The following is a 15,695-nucleotide window of genomic DNA, read 5'->3' as shown; positions in this document are numbered from 1 at the left end:
AGGAATTTAATGGAGGGACAGTGCGGAGAAAATTTTATGTGAGACCAAGTTGGGCATTGTTTTGACGTCAAAAACTCTTTATAAGACAATCGTTTATTACGTTTAGGAGGAAATAATTCATTTAACGTTACAATGAATCATATTGCTTTGCTCTTGGCGATATACATTTTTCACTGACAAAGCGGCAAACGTTCAATAGTTGACAATTTTCTGATGATTCTGAGTTCCAGGCCAAACTTTATTAAAGTGATAAACTTCCAAGGGACAAATCAATTAATTATTGTGAGTTAAGTGACGTCCTCTTTGATCACTCAATCATACATGACGCTACTCTAGTAGCCAGTGAGTTTATGAGGGAGTCATTGGTTCAGGCTGGCGACTAAATTATTGGTTTAAACTTGGCCCAGTAACTGCTCACAGGGTGAAAAGAATTTTTAAAAAGCGCTTCAACGATTATTTCTACGCTCAATACTGAGATATTTGAAGGGCCTGTAGCCGCCGTCTCTGTCGAAAATGGCGTTTCAAAAAGAGGCAGACGACATTCGTTTGAGTTGATATAGCCCGACCTCGTCCAAGCAGATACGGGGCCCCAGCAGATACGGCCAAGCCCAGACAAAGAATCTGGCCCCGATAAGTTGAAAAATTGCCGTGGGGAAGCCTGCAACGGAGGCTTAAACACGGTGCCTCCGGCTCCAGGTGCTAGCCGCTGGACAGTGACGGTTTCCATCCAGCGCGGCCGCCGTGCCCCAGCTTCTTTCAGCCAGGCGATACTACTTTTCAGGTCTCCATGTCCTCTGTTACATGCCAGTTTGGTGGGCTTCATCACTCTCACATAATGATAAAAAGTTGTCATAACGTTTCCCTTTCGTCAGAAGTCACGGTTATATTTTACATTTTCTATTTCAATCGAAGCAATAATCATGTTTCAAAATTTTATCCAGTTGCTTGAGTAACTATTTTTGGTGTTATCATTTCACTGAAACAGAATCGCCGTTTCAGGGCACTCACCTTCTATTTCTATATCTATTATTAAACGGATGCACGTGTCTTACCTGGCAGCTATTATTTCTGAAGGTAAATGGTTCTCAAACTATTTTCTGTAACCCCAAAAATATTAGTATAGCGGACACGTATTTTCTGTGATGATGCACTGGCCAAAATGTGCTATTTATATGTGACGACTTCAGACATGTCAGAAACACAAGGCTTTCCTTAATCATATTTTTGACTCAGGTCCGATAAAACATTGTTCTGTGACTGAGAACCCGTCGCACGGAAACGCTATCGATTATGCATATGTTTTCTTCCCAGTAAGTGATCAATACCTTGACCTTTTGGGGCACGCTTTCCGGTCAAGGCTTGGTCAGGGCCAGAGCAGGCTACAAATTGCAGATAAAGCACACCACCTGGCGGTGAAATCTATTTCTGCAGTAATCGGTGCTCGTCGAGCCGAAGGGCTATCAGCATGATGAAATAAATCAAAGGCTAATTAAATCTCGAAATGCCCATGGGGTTATGCATATATGTTTGGTGTATTCGTTGAAAAAAAGCGTCAGTTCGGCACTTGTTTAGCGTACAGTATTAGCATTTTGATGGTGTCAACTTGGAATCGACCATCTGCAACATCTACTGCGTTTGAACATATCGAAACATTCTAGGCAACAGATTCAGAGCAGGCTATAATAATAACAATACAAATATATGGCACTAGAAATAAAGAAAATACAGTGGTTTGGCACATGCAAATCATCGATTTTTTTCATTCAAAATTCCGATCTGCCCGTTTCTTTTTAGTTGCTCCAATACGTCATAATCAGGACACAAGTATTAGTTACATGTATCTACAAACGCTCAATCTGCGTTGATAGATTTTCCATCGGATCCGCATAGTGCCAGTAGTTTAGTGTCTCCTCCTAGCGCAGTGATGTCTTCGGTACTCCCTTCAGGTTGTCCAAATTACATCTAGACTGGACTTGGTTCATAGTAACGATGAAAGGCCTGAAATGAAAATTGTGCCCCTAAGACACCATCAATTCCTGATATTTCTGCCTCCAGGTCGAGTTATGATCTCGTAACATTTCCATCGGCGATAACATCCGCAGTAAAAGTTAACTTAACTCATTCTCTTCATGATCTCGTTTGGGACATATAAGACGTACTGTGATCAGTTGGACCGGCTGGGGACTGCTCCGCAGTAAAAACCTTATATAGATTTCGTGTGTCAGCTTTTACTCTTCAAGCAGAGGTTGGGGAAGACTCAGCCGACAGAAAACGAGGCATATGATCAGAATTCGAAGGTCACAATCTTCTCCCGTAACCTCTGCTTTATAGAGAGTATCTGTTCGGATCCGAGTGCCTGTGCCCTTTGTCGCTGGATGTCGGAGACCGTTCAGCTGCTGATCAAAATTATGAACTGAGACGTGAGAGATGGAGTATGATCCATGATATAACAGTACGTTTTAAAAGACAACAAAACACACATAACTTACAAAATACTGTTTTTTTTTCTTCATCAAAAAAAGTGTTTGAACTATACTCATCATCATGTCAGAGAGTTTTGGTGGCTAACTGAGTCGTTCAAAGGTTGCCGCCTCAGAAGTTGGAATCGGGTTTACGTTACATATCGAAGATTAACTCTTGTCGCCCAAACGTTTTATGATCTTTTATTGCTTTTCCAAAGACCGCAAGTCTGCTCACGCCTACTCCCGGGCCTCTCTCCGCCACAGATATGAAATGTGTCCCGACGGACCTCATTATCCGTCCGAATGGTTGCGCTGGAGCCAAAGTGTGATTTCGGCTGACAATGACCGAATAAATCTTAGTGTATGATCGTTGTCGTCTGGAGGGATATCAATTCGTTGAATTAGAATCGCGTGTGAGTTGGGGTGACCAAATAATAAGTAACGTTAACTCGTCTCACGATGGATTTTTTTAAAGCTGCCTTTATGGGTATGAGCTTGCAAACTCCTGCCGGAAGAATGTGTTTTTCCTTTAATTCTTATTAATTTTTCTTTCTCATATTACATTTTTTCCCTTTTACACTCATTTCCATTTTGTCCCGTTTTCTTTATGTCACTAACTTATACGTATGGGTTGGCGACACAAAGCCCGCTAGCCCGACGCCTTAATGTAAAACCACGTCAAAAACCAGCCGGGCCCATTCCTCTGCAGATCTGCTTGACGCGTACTAATGATATGTCTATGCCCGTGATAAAGTTGCTCTGGTTGTGGTGAGTTAAATCTCTTCAATAACATCAAACACAATGGGCTGATTGTAACAACTGTATGTCACTTCGGATTAGGATTGATTGATTGTGTCACGATTTTGACTTAGGCTGAAGTACTTCAAGATATCATTGTAATCACGCATGCGCACTGAGGGTGACAGTTCCAGCCAACCAACCAGTATACTGCCGGGGAAATAGATTATTAATGATACCAATTTTCAGATGCGTATGAATTTCGAAGTACCGAGCTTTTTTCGTATTACGGAAAGTAGACAGGATGAACCATATAAACTGATATGAGCTTGAAGATGACAAATCAAAATTGCGTTGTCACTTTGTGCCCCATCAAAGTTTTGACAGGAAACCATATTGATTATGAAGAACGAAATATGATTATCTACACAAACATAAGGGCCATGTACTCTGTAAATATGTCTTTTTCCTTCCCATTTCTCACTTTCTCAGTAACTTCAGAACCCCAATTAACAGTCACGTGGTAAGTGTCGGCATGCGAGGTCTGCTATTGGCCGCTGCCAAATGTACACGTATGTAGGACTAGCATTAAAACAGTTTTTATGGAAGAAGTACAGAACTTTCCTAAACAGAGGTAGTATAATACTTTATATTTTTGTATACTAATTTTAAGATTTTTACTCATGCACATAAAGTCGTGATATTTCTAATATATAGATAAATTTGTCTCCTGTCGTTTTCCCGCGGTTAGCTTACATCCGGGTCAGTCACATTTCATAATGGCGGAGAGTAGCGACTGAGGTGACAGCCTCTCACGACATTTCCACTATTATTTCTTCACTAGCACTGCCAGACAGACAGAAAACGTGCCTATGTGAAGCAGAACGCGGAAGATGCAGCATGACATACAAAATGTAGAAGGGGAACCCGAACAGATGGCGAAGAATGAGGGGAATTCTGGGTCCAAAGTCGAGCCTCTGAACGTTACCTTCACCAAGCTGGCCGATCCCCATGCTGTGCTCGCCGCTGCCATGCAGGACGATTTGATGGCAGATTTGTCTGGAAGTGAAGAAGGAGAGGTTTCCGAGGTAAGTACACACATTCCTGACGAATAAATCTGACCAACAGGTGTGTAGAATGGTTGACTGAACGACAGAAGGGAACAGATTTCGGGGGGTCGAATCTGCTATGGCGTGTCGTCATTTTTTTTTTTTTTTGGCGCCTGCAGAGAGACACGCCGATCATCATGTGTGGCATGCCGGACACACGGAAAAAATCGTCCCAATCTTATCTCAAAAATAAAACATAAATCCAGGGAGAATGTCTTAATATCTACGTAACCAATATGTCATAGTTACGGTATCCAGCAAGGCTTTAAACCTACACAGTTTGTGACGTAGAAAATGCATTTATTTCGGGGTCATGGTGGGTGGGTGGGTCGGTCGATGGATGTTGACTTTCCGATTCATTTACCAAAACTCTTGTGTCCAGAACTATACAGTAGAAACGCCAAACAAAACAGAACACACCCAGACTGAAAGTATCGTTAAGTAAGAATATAGAGAACGTTTTATATTGAATATTTTCGTAGGCTGATGTCAGCATTTTGAACATTAAAATGACAAGCAGGATTTTATAATGATACTATTGATAGAGGCATCCGGTAATTATATGTAGTTTTGAAATTTCATATACCTTAGTGATACAAAACTCTACATAATTTTTAGCCATTTCTGGTCTAGTCTGATTACTATTTTAGATGAATATTTACATTTTCTCCATATGTGTACAATTTACCATGGCCAGGGTTGTAATTCAATGGCTTTTTAATTTCAATGGTAAAATTGGGGGTGGGGACATGTAGTAGGTTTCTGTTAAAGCATGGTCTCAATTTTTTGTTGTGCCTGTCCGTCTGTGTGTTTGTTTCTGACCGATGTGAAGGGGTGAAGTCTGCCATCTCAGCTTCGTTTATGCAATGGCAATGTGTCGACCTCACTCACAAGACTCATTAACAATGTATGAATGGTATGATATTACAATAAGTGACCATTTCCACATTGTGCTTTTCCTAAACAATATATCCTTTTTCGAAAACATTAGTACAAAGACAAAACATGGCGACTGTAGTATTTATTGTTGTTGTTGTCCTTGTTTATTGTCTATTTCTCCGCTAGATTATATTGACTTCGTACTATACAAGTAAGTTTTCGTCCAAATCACAGAATTCCAAATGACATTGATTTCAGGTTAGGGTCACGAAATTCCAAGTCAATTTAACATCGTAAAGTTTTTTAACCTCCGTCTTTAATTTCAAATTGAGAACCTTTCATGAAAAATTGCATTTTTCTCTGTTAGTCAATTTAGCGTTACAGTCTTCAGTTCAATGTCATTTGCTTGTTGATACTACAGGCAGTCCCTCCCTTCCCAAAGATGGTATCCAGGTACCAAACTAAAAATCACCATAACTGCATAAGATGCAACTATATAATAGTTAATGTTACTGGCTTATTGTGTCCCTTAAAAATATATGTCTATCATATTCATAACTAAGCAGCTTGTTTGAAACAACATTGTATTGCCTGTCTTCTTTGATTTTGAAAATACAAAATGTACATGGATATCTAACAAATACCAAGAATAGCCAAGGGGGTTTCTAGGAAAAAAGAAGCAATATACCGCCAAAAAGGGCAACATCAAAAAGGGCAACATAGATGGCAACAGGGTGAAGTGATTGAACATGGAGGAATGGTCAAGAGGTAATCCAGGGTTGGTTCCTGTAACTCTAGCCCGCTAGCCCCTTTGGCGTATCATTCAGTCTGTTCGCCCAATTTCTATTATTTCGATCAACCTAGGGAGTCTGGTTGGTAGAGACTAGTACGAAAGGGGGAGGGGGGTTTCAGAAAAATGTTGTGCCTGTGTGGTGACCGTGTAGAGGTCTGCGCACTCTACCACTTACCACTGGTTCAAGTTCTGTAGAGCCAGCAATGTGGGTCTGGACACAACTGGAAAAGAAAGAGTTGTATCGTCCATTCGGATGTAAAGGCGGCGGCCCCGTGTATGAGGGAGCTTTGGGTGTTAGCCTCAACTGTTAAACCTCTGCATGTAAAAGAACCCAGCACACTTACTGAGTTAGATAAAAAATTTGAGTGGGCATTTCTCTTTTTTAAATCCTCATATGATATATGTTCTTCCAGTTTCCTTCAACAAGTTCTTACAAATGTGCCTGCTTTCCCCAAAACTCTAAAATGCAGCCCCCCTCCCCCTTGGAATTATGCTTGTAGGGCTGTAAAATGTACTTCAGCATTTGAAGATACATATGCATTAATAAAACTAACACTATCATAATTTTTGAACATGAAATACAGAAGAAGAATATATCCAATGGACAGAAAGCCAGTTAGGGTGTTAGTGATTGAGTGTTGTTTCTTTACCTATTCATAAAATCAATACTTTTGGAACCAAGAAGATCAAGTTGATTTATTTTACCCATATTACACAATACACGGAATACATTGGAAACAGTGAAATCCGTGCACGTTCATGTAGCTTTGTGTGAAGAGGGATATTTATCCCTAAATGTTAAACACCACAATTAAAGATACTAGCCCTAAGCCAAGGGGAGGGGTAACTTGATTACCCTGTATTCCTTCCTAACAAGTGTAGCTCATTTCTTATCTGTTTATAGAGTATGAGATGTGATTGTTGATGTAAATCATTGTAATCCATTTCATACAACCCTCTCAGCCTAGAAGTTAGAACTGCAATATGTCATTCAAAGGTATGAAAAACTAGGCATCTATAAATGCAATGAGTATGGTCAGGCCATACTAATGTACTTTTTTGTATATGCAAACTGTTGGGCAAATATAGTTTTGATAGGAATTTATGTCCCTTGAAAGAAAGAGTGCTTAATTTCTATCAGTTTACATGTGGGTGGCCATATGGGTAATAAGTCAAGAGGGAATGAATGGGTTTCCATGGTTTATGTGATGTTTAACCACTATTATATTTTACTGTCATAACACACAGGGCATTAAATTTATGTCATAATTTTTGGCTGTAAGCCAATGCAGATCATACAATACAAAATAACTTAGTCGTAGACACATACTGTACATGTTAATGCAGTTCCAAGTTTGTAGTATTCGACATGTACATTGTTTATTTTTCTCATGTGCTAACAAAATAAACAGAGTTAAACCACTGACAAGCACATTTGAATGCCCTTTCTTGTAGTAAGTTGTACTTGTATGTTACCAACAATGAGACTCTTTGTTGGCTGGCTTGGTTTGAAGTTGATATTGATTGATATTGCACAGTTTGATTTGTTACACTTTGAAAATACAATGAATGAATTGTTAATTTTGTGACTTTAGTATTACACTTCTACAATGCAATCAAGCAGTAACAGCAAAATGACATCAACTTGTGCATGTCGCATATTTAGGTATACTTGCTCTCATCCCTTAGCAACCAAATATGGCGACACCTAGCTACAGTGAAATGATCGCATTAGACTTATAATCCTTCACATTAACCGTGGATGATTAGAAGCTTAGTATAAAGCTTTGCTGCCAATTTTTCATATCATTAACAACAATTATTATGAAGACTCAGTATCTACAAGTATTACAGCACAGGTTGCTTCGTAAATCTTTGGTTCTTATGATATTAATACAAAATATATGGCAGCAATAAACAAAGATAGATTTGGGTTTTAGTAGGATATTTGTGGTAATACAGGTACTTTATTAGGAAGTTGCATATGAATGAAATGTATTACTCCATGTCATAAAACACATGCTCTTATGATAATGTTTGCATATTTGCACCAAATTATTGCAGGATGTTAACTTTTGTTTTCCTTTCTGGAATAAGTTTGATTTCAACTGTGTATCATATAAAAAGGAAACCGAAGCTGTCATAATGTGATCAAATCTCTAAATCTAAACAGTTTACCTCTACTAGCTCTAGATTAATATATAGCCTAGTGTAGTTTAGAAATCAAACACATTGGTTGCTAGAAAATATATGGGCTTGTACATAATTTATGCCATACCTAGAGCAGTCAGTGTACATGTAATACTAATACAGTATTCTGTCGTTGATCCGTGAACAGATAACTAATGCAGGCACAGGTGCAAATGGCCAGTCTCTGTCATTAAGCTACACATCTTTTTCTCCTTTCTGCTAGGACAAATTTGGCGACCATCCATAAAGTGACAGTTGAAAAAGACAACTGACAAGCCCTATTTGAAATGTAGGAACAGCCCCATCCAATATGGATAACCTCTTGAATAATGTCCTTCAAAACTGCTAGAGAAAGCAATTCAGATGTGGAGGAAAATATTGTGCATTGGAACTCAAAATATTTTTTCTGCCTACTTGCACTGGTGAGGTCATTTGATAACATCAAAAATTTCCTGCAACAGATTAATTTTAACAGCCATTTAATTTTCGTTGCTTCCATTCCATCAAAAACCAACATTTTGAAAATGTTCATTGTTGTAGATTCTATCATTTTGATTTAAATATTCTCTGATCTACTGTATTCAAGGATGTTGTTCTGAAGAATGTATGACATTTTGGGGCCATGTATGTCACCCATGACGATGTGTTGTGGCATGGTCTTGTAATGATGGGTAAGTACAGGTTAGGTGCTGGTACAAATTTTAAAAAACAGTACCTGAACACCTAAAATTGTACCTACACTAACCTGGAATTTATGCAAGTTGTATTTCAAGCCCTGCAACATGCATGCTAGAATTTGTGGGATTGCCCTGGTTTTAACAATGGGCATAACTATGAAGATACATCATACAGTATGTTATGACCATGTACAGAATATGGGTACTAAGGCTCAATTTGGAAAAGTGTCATGTGATTGTTTCGCCATACAAGTCTATGGCCTTTACCCTCCATTCCAAGGTTGTGGCCTTTTTTTCTTACATAACTGCGTTACATAGTGTGTATTCAAGGGGTTGTCATTTGCTTTTCTTCACCATGTTACCTCTCAAGGCTCTACTTAAGAGTAAGACAAACCATGTCCGTGTCTTAAGGATTGTGAAGTTAAGTACCTTATCTTTGTTCAAGTATCTAAAAATGGGGTCGGCTATTTCAGTCTTTCATTTCGTACAGCTTGCGTTGTATTTCTTGGATCAGAGGATGATATGTACAGGGAATACAACAAGTTACCATGAATGTATTACTATTAGACTAGAGTAAGTTTTTCGCTGAATGCAGTGGTGTATGGCTAAACATTTGTTTGGTAACCTAGCTTACAGTGCTAAGAATAAGATAGCTAAATATATCAGTTGTTATCTATTCAAGGATGCATCTGTAAGAAGCATTCCTCTCAGCCTTGTTAGTTTTTCTCAAATGTATGATTTGAAAAGACAGAAAATGAGCAACCTGATCGGCTATGAAAATAAATCTTGGTGTCAGTGGACTATGATCTAGTATGAATAATCAGCAATTTTGCACTGGTTAAAAAATATATGTGACTTGCAAAAGAGAGGGCTTATAAGTATATGTTATAAAATAAAGATCTAACTGTAGTATTAAATGGTTAGATTCCCTGATTTACATTTTGTGGGGACAAAATAAAAATCAATTTATACAATTGCGTACATGTATTCTCCAATAGAAGTTGGCTTGGAAGCTATTCTACAGACCTGGCTTTTGTGTGTGTTTGTGTATTTGTTTTTATATGTTAATGTGTATGCTAGAGCTGTGTACCGGTACACAGTACCGATACAGTATCGGTATTATCAATCAGGTACAGGTCCAAAAATACCGGAAGTTGTAATATCGGTACTGTACCGATACTGGCCAAAATCAAACATATACTTACACTGTTACACTGTTTATACATGCATATATACTTCTTGGAACAGACCACAACATTGCTAGTGCCTACCTCAAGAATAGTAACATTTAAAACAGGGAGTGGGGTATAATTCCATTCACAAAGCAACACTTGCGTCCCGACAAGTGCCCATTCATGCCCATTCATCACGTTCCAGCCCCACTGTGTTTCTCGGGAATTCCCGGAACAGTTCAAGTTACTTAGTAGGGTAAACATCTCTTTGTACTGTAAATAATGTTCCAATATCAGAATTGTATAAGTGCACAATGCACTTCAATATAGTAGATTACTTTGTAGACATGCATAGACAACAGTGAGTCATAATCTAGACATTGTAATTGTCACAAAAAGTTTTAAAGCAGTGTGCAGAAACACACTGCTCCCCCTGCAAACAGTATACCCAACTCCCAGGCAACAGTAACATATGTGGCACGTGAGCTAAATCGTTGACCACGCCTCCCAGACCTCCCCAGACTCCAGCAAGCCCAGTTCTCCCTGGCAACACCCAAAATAAACACACGTGGCCCATGCTCTGAGACGGTGGCCACGCCTCCCCAGACACACCGGCGCCGGGTTCTGTGGCTGACTCTGAGAAACTAATCAGTGCTTTTGTTTCACAAAAGGCAACATTGAAGCACAAACGGCTTGGGATTTATCACCCATACTAAGAAAATTATGCACTACATCTCCCACAATGTATATTTTTTTCCTTCTGTATTATCAGACAATTTACTTGTTTAACACTTGTGCTATAAGTGAGGTTTCTTTTGATGTTGGGGATTGGTGACTTTGTGAGAACTGAAAGTGAAACTGATACCGCCTACTATCATGCCGCGGCACATAACTGTAACAAGTTGCCCCAGTCACTTAGCGATATGATTGGTTGAAATCAGTTACCGGCCTGATGCAATCATTTTTCTGTGGTTTGATTGGTCTATTAGTAGGGTAGCTGCATTCTACTGTATTCATTACCTGTCAGTTTTGTTTTCATGCTAGCCTGATCAGACTGGTAATTTGACATGCCCGTTCCAAAGTTTGGGAACATATGACAAAGAGCATGGGGGAAACTGTCGGAAACACAGCAAAATGTAAACATTGCAATGCCGTGGTTAAATGTAGTGGAGGCACTACAAACTTGTCTTAGCACTTGTGCCGTTCAAACATGCTTCTTTCATTGTTTAAGATCGACCATAATTTTAACTAGTAGTTCAGGTACAGATTCAGGTCCGGACCTGTACCTGAACCTCTGTACCGGTACCTGTACCTGTACCTAAAATTTTTTTAGGTACACAGCTCTAGTGTATGCTTGTGTTTGTCTGCATGTGTGCATTTCACTCCGTTGTTATTTCCGTGTATGACTGGAAGGATTGCATCACAGTGTGAATAAGGGGGTGTTTTGTTAGTTTACAAACAATGGCGATGTCCATGTACATGTAGTATGTGCAGCAAAGTCTTTGATAAAGATGTCAAAATAACATTAATGCTTCATATGTTCTCATAGGTGGAATCCTTCATCCTTGACCCAGAGGACTTGGAAGGACACCCCATGCTAGACACAGCGTCCAAACTCCTGCTGACCGCTGCGAGCGAGGGCGCTGACCTCCGTGCCGTTGACCCTGAAACCCAAGCGAGACTGGAGGCACTACTGGAGGCGGCTGGTAAGGAAAACAATTTTGCCTAGAAAAGTTTCCTCAACATCTTTTCTGAAAGTGTTGTTCTAAAATCATCAGTGAGACAAAATTTATGTAACGTAATGTTGATCAGGGCTCGAAATTCATATTTGGGAACAGGTGCACTGGTGCACCCAACTAAAAAAATTGGGTGCACAGAAAGAATTTTGGGTGCACCAGATGAAATAAAGTTGAATGTTCTTCAGAACATAATTACAAAGTTTAACGCTGCTGCCTTTCTTAAGAACTTCAATCTGTAATTCTATAGCTAACTTCAAAATTTCAAATACATTGAATAAAGTACAGCAAAAAGTTGTCATGCTGTTTTTTGTACTTACATTTCAAGAATATTCTGTATACTATTACTAGTGTACAATAGTACCTTAACCTTATAGGCTACAAATATATATAGGTGCACCAGTGCACCCACATTCAAAAATTAGGTGCACAGCTCCAATTTTGGGTGCACTGGGTGCACATGCACCCACTATTTCGAGCCCTGTTGATTGTTATATCAGTTATACTGCCATATTGCCACAACTAATCATGTCATCTGCTTCAAGCTTTCTTGTAACATGTAGACTTATGATGTACTTTTTTGCTTTTTTGCTGTGTCAATAAAACTTCCATAGAATGCATGGTACAACAATTGATAGAGTTCATTTATCATGTGGATGACATCCACGCGCGCATCAATTTTCTTCCGTTTCCAAAAAGAAGTTTTCAGTCATACTGTAAAATGGTAAAAGTCAGCTGCAAAATGAGAAAATACAAGGTGTACATGAAGTTGTAAACAAATATATTGGAAAATGGTACTTGAAATCTAGAATGCCAAAGTCAGTTCCAAAGTTGAAAAAGAATTGTTGAAAGAACAAAAATGAAGAACCTTTATTTCGGTATCCCATATTTTGTGTTCTTCCTTCATTAGATTTCATAACGAATGCAAGTTTCTTTTTATTTGCTCACTCACATCAGTTTTGGGGTCCCCAGAAGATGTCATCCTTATAATCAAATCAACACGGTCCAATAAGCTTTAGTTTAAAAGTCCTCTCAGCCATTAACATTTCAGACCCAGGGTAGAGAGACTTTTGGGTAGTATTTTAACAAGTACACTCACACAGGAATTGGCAAACTATCAACAGCTGATGGGAAGGCTTTCGCGGACCCCGAGGTTCTGCGGCGACTGACGTCCTCCGTGAGCTGTGCACTGGACGAGGCCGCCGCCGCCCTGACACGGATGAGAGCAGAAAACGGCGGGGGGAGCAACAACAGTCAAGATGGAGACGGGTGAGTGTGTTTTTTTTTGGCGAAACCTCAGGGGCAAAGCCTTTTTGAAAGTCAAGATATGGTGTTTTTGGTGGCACCTCGGGTGAGAAGCTGTTTCAATCATTCAAGTTGGAGATGGGTGAGTGGGGTATTTTTGGGACACCTCGGAAGCAAAACCTTTTTGAAACAGTCAAGTGTGGGGTGTTTTTTTGATGGCACCTCGAGGGCAGAGCCTTTTTGAAACAGTCAAGATATGGGATATTTTTTTGGTGGCAGTTTGGGGGAGAAGCTTTTTTGAAACAGTCAAGATGGATTTGGGTCATTGTGGGGTGTTTTGGGTGGCACCTCGGGGGCAGAGCCTTTTCGAAAGTCAATTTGTTTTGATGATAAGAAGAATAATGCCATTTATTTGCATTTATTTGTCTTAAATGTGCACCTTCTCTTCCTGTAGGTCTCTTGCAGAGGCATGTAATGAGGGGGATGTAGCAGCAGTACGCCGACTACTGGACGAGGGACGCAGCGTTCACGAGACTAACGAGGAAGGAGAAAGCCTTCTGTCCCTTGCCTGCTCGGCTGGGTACTACGAACTGGCCCAGGTCAGTACTACATCTTGATAAAAGGACTGACAGGGCTATCACCAGGACATGTCCCTGCATCCTGGTACCAAAATTTTCTGTTGGGATGGATTAAAATTTCATCCCATGCATCCAAAAAGTCTGAACTGCATGACATGAAATTCAAGAATGAAAATGTTTTTCGTCAACATAAAATGACAGATTTAACAACGAAAATCAACAACATGGGCTCCCAAACAACGAAGAACAAATTGATAGTTGAAGACAGCCCTAGACGTTGATGAAGTGTTTCCAGTCAAACATTTTTGGTAATGCGCTCAGGGAAAGAGCTTTTTTCCAGGCAGTGTGATGAAAGACAGATACGTCTTTACCAAGTTTATCAATGTCCTAGGTGCTGCTGGCCATGCATGCAAATGTTGAAGATCGCGGGCTGAAAGGGGATTGCACGCCACTGATGGAGGCAGCAAGCGGGGGTTACACGGACATCGTCAAGCTGCTGATTGCTCACGGGGCGGACGTCAACTCTCGCTCGTCCACAGGTCAGTATCTGGGGCCAGGTCCAAGGGTTGGGGGTTCCAATCCCACTTGTGGCACCGTTGTTTAATTTCAGAGTGTAGCTTTGTTTTGAAACAGGATAAAAATCTTAGCCTGTTTTCATATTACCAGTTGTTAATTCCAAGAAATAAGTGCAGGCTAGATACTATAGACCATTTTCCTTCACCAGGGCTCAAAATACCCTCTTGCAACCTGCAGTTTTTGAAATTGCAGAAAAAGATTACAATTTGGCAAACCGATAACCGTCTGCTCTGTTAGGGAACACAGCTCTGACGTATGCCTGTGCCGGTGGGTACGAAGACGTTGTCCGTATTCTGCTGGAGGCGGGAGCGCGGATCGAGGATCACAATGAGAACGGGCACACTCCCCTGATGGAGGCCTCCAGCGCCGGCCATGTCGGTGTCGCCAGACTCCTGTTGGAGAGGGGGGCCGGCATCAACACTCACTCCAACGAGTTCAAGGAGAGCGCACTCACGCTAGCCTGCTACAAAGGTACATAGATAGGAAAATTGTGGCACCACTGCATTGATTATGTAGATTAGGCCCTTATTTGCATCATTAGCATCTGTTAATGTTCTGCCTGCTCGGAATGACATATGTTTCACGTATTGATGGAAAACACTTGAATTATGGAATTTCCTCATTATTATACAAATCAAGTCTGATTGTGTACGTCTACATGACCAAAAGATTAAAAAAAACTGGCCTTTGGTTTACTGTTGAGTTTCGGGAAAATCTTTATTTCTTTTTGGAAATGAAGATGTGAATTCTTAAATTTTGTTTTGTGTATGGAGATGTGAAATTGTACATCTATATTGAGTTGTCGTTTTATTTTCTATCTGTTAACTAGTTCTATCTTTGAACATTGCTTAAGTTAACCTGAAGTTGAATAACTCTTGTTGAATAACTGTTGTTTCATTCTTTTGACATACTGTAAATCACTTTAATATAGCGGCAGGAAAATATAGCGGTTTTGGGAAAATGGAGTAGGTCACTGCACTTAATTTTAACGGTTTGAACAAAGATTGCTGTCTCAAATATTAGTGATCAAATATTAGCGATGATGAAATTTTAGCGGTTGACTAGTGACCGTTAAATCAGCTAAAATTAAGTTACAGCTAAAAAATCAAGAATTACAGTATTGATGTGATTGCTGTTGACTAATCAAATGGCTAAATGTGACTCAGATGTCCAATCACGTTTCTTGTCTGTTCCAGGCCACCTGGACATGGTACGTTTCCTGCTGGAAGCCGGTGCAGACCAGGAGCACAAGACTGACGAGATGCACACGGCACTTATGGAAGCTTCTATGGTCAGACAACAGCTCACAGTTCTTGCTTCTTTATGGAGAGTTTTGTTTGTTGGCCACTGTACTTGTTTACAAAACAGAAAAGAACATTCAAACAAAAGCAGTTTGGTTATCCAAAACATGCAACAGTATTACACACAGTTTTGTTTTTTAAAGTAAAGCAGCATGTCTCAGAACAAATGTATGATGGTCATCTAATGTCATTGCTTTCTTGTACTGCTAAGGTTCTTGTAATCAAGATTTCTGTCACAT

The 15,695-nt window shown here is 39.8% G+C and overlaps 1 protein-coding gene across 5 annotated transcripts in view; it reads left to right on the top strand.

Moving 5' to 3' along the window:
- The first annotated feature begins 3,957 nt into the window (after window positions 1-3,957).
- Window positions 3,958-15,695, top strand: part of LOC136449026 (ankyrin repeat domain-containing protein 17-like) — a 33,435-nt gene continuing 21,697 nt past the window's right edge. For 3 of the 5 annotated variants that reach the window (XM_066448799.1, XM_066448798.1, XM_066448795.1), the window contains exons 1-7: window positions 3,958-4,288; window positions 11,570-11,726; window positions 12,860-13,025; window positions 13,456-13,600; window positions 13,971-14,118; window positions 14,393-14,626; window positions 15,352-15,446. In XM_066448799.1, the coding sequence (XP_066304896.1) occupies window positions 4,094-4,288; window positions 11,570-11,726; window positions 12,860-13,025; window positions 13,456-13,600; window positions 13,971-14,118; window positions 14,393-14,626; window positions 15,352-15,446 (1,140 nt within the window). In that variant the 5' untranslated portion in view covers window positions 3,958-4,093. The remainder of the gene's footprint in view (window positions 4,289-11,569; window positions 11,727-12,859; window positions 13,026-13,455; window positions 13,601-13,970; window positions 14,119-14,392; window positions 14,627-15,351; window positions 15,447-15,695) is intronic. The other 2 variants (XM_066448797.1, XM_066448796.1) reach the window with 2 other exon arrangements.

This window comes from Branchiostoma lanceolatum, chromosome 14 (genome assembly GCF_035083965.1).
Source record: "Branchiostoma lanceolatum isolate klBraLanc5 chromosome 14, klBraLanc5.hap2, whole genome shotgun sequence".
In the NCBI taxonomy this organism is placed as follows: Eukaryota; Metazoa; Chordata; class Leptocardii; order Amphioxiformes; family Branchiostomatidae; genus Branchiostoma; species Branchiostoma lanceolatum.
This window is presented reverse-complemented; position numbering and strand designations above follow the sequence as displayed.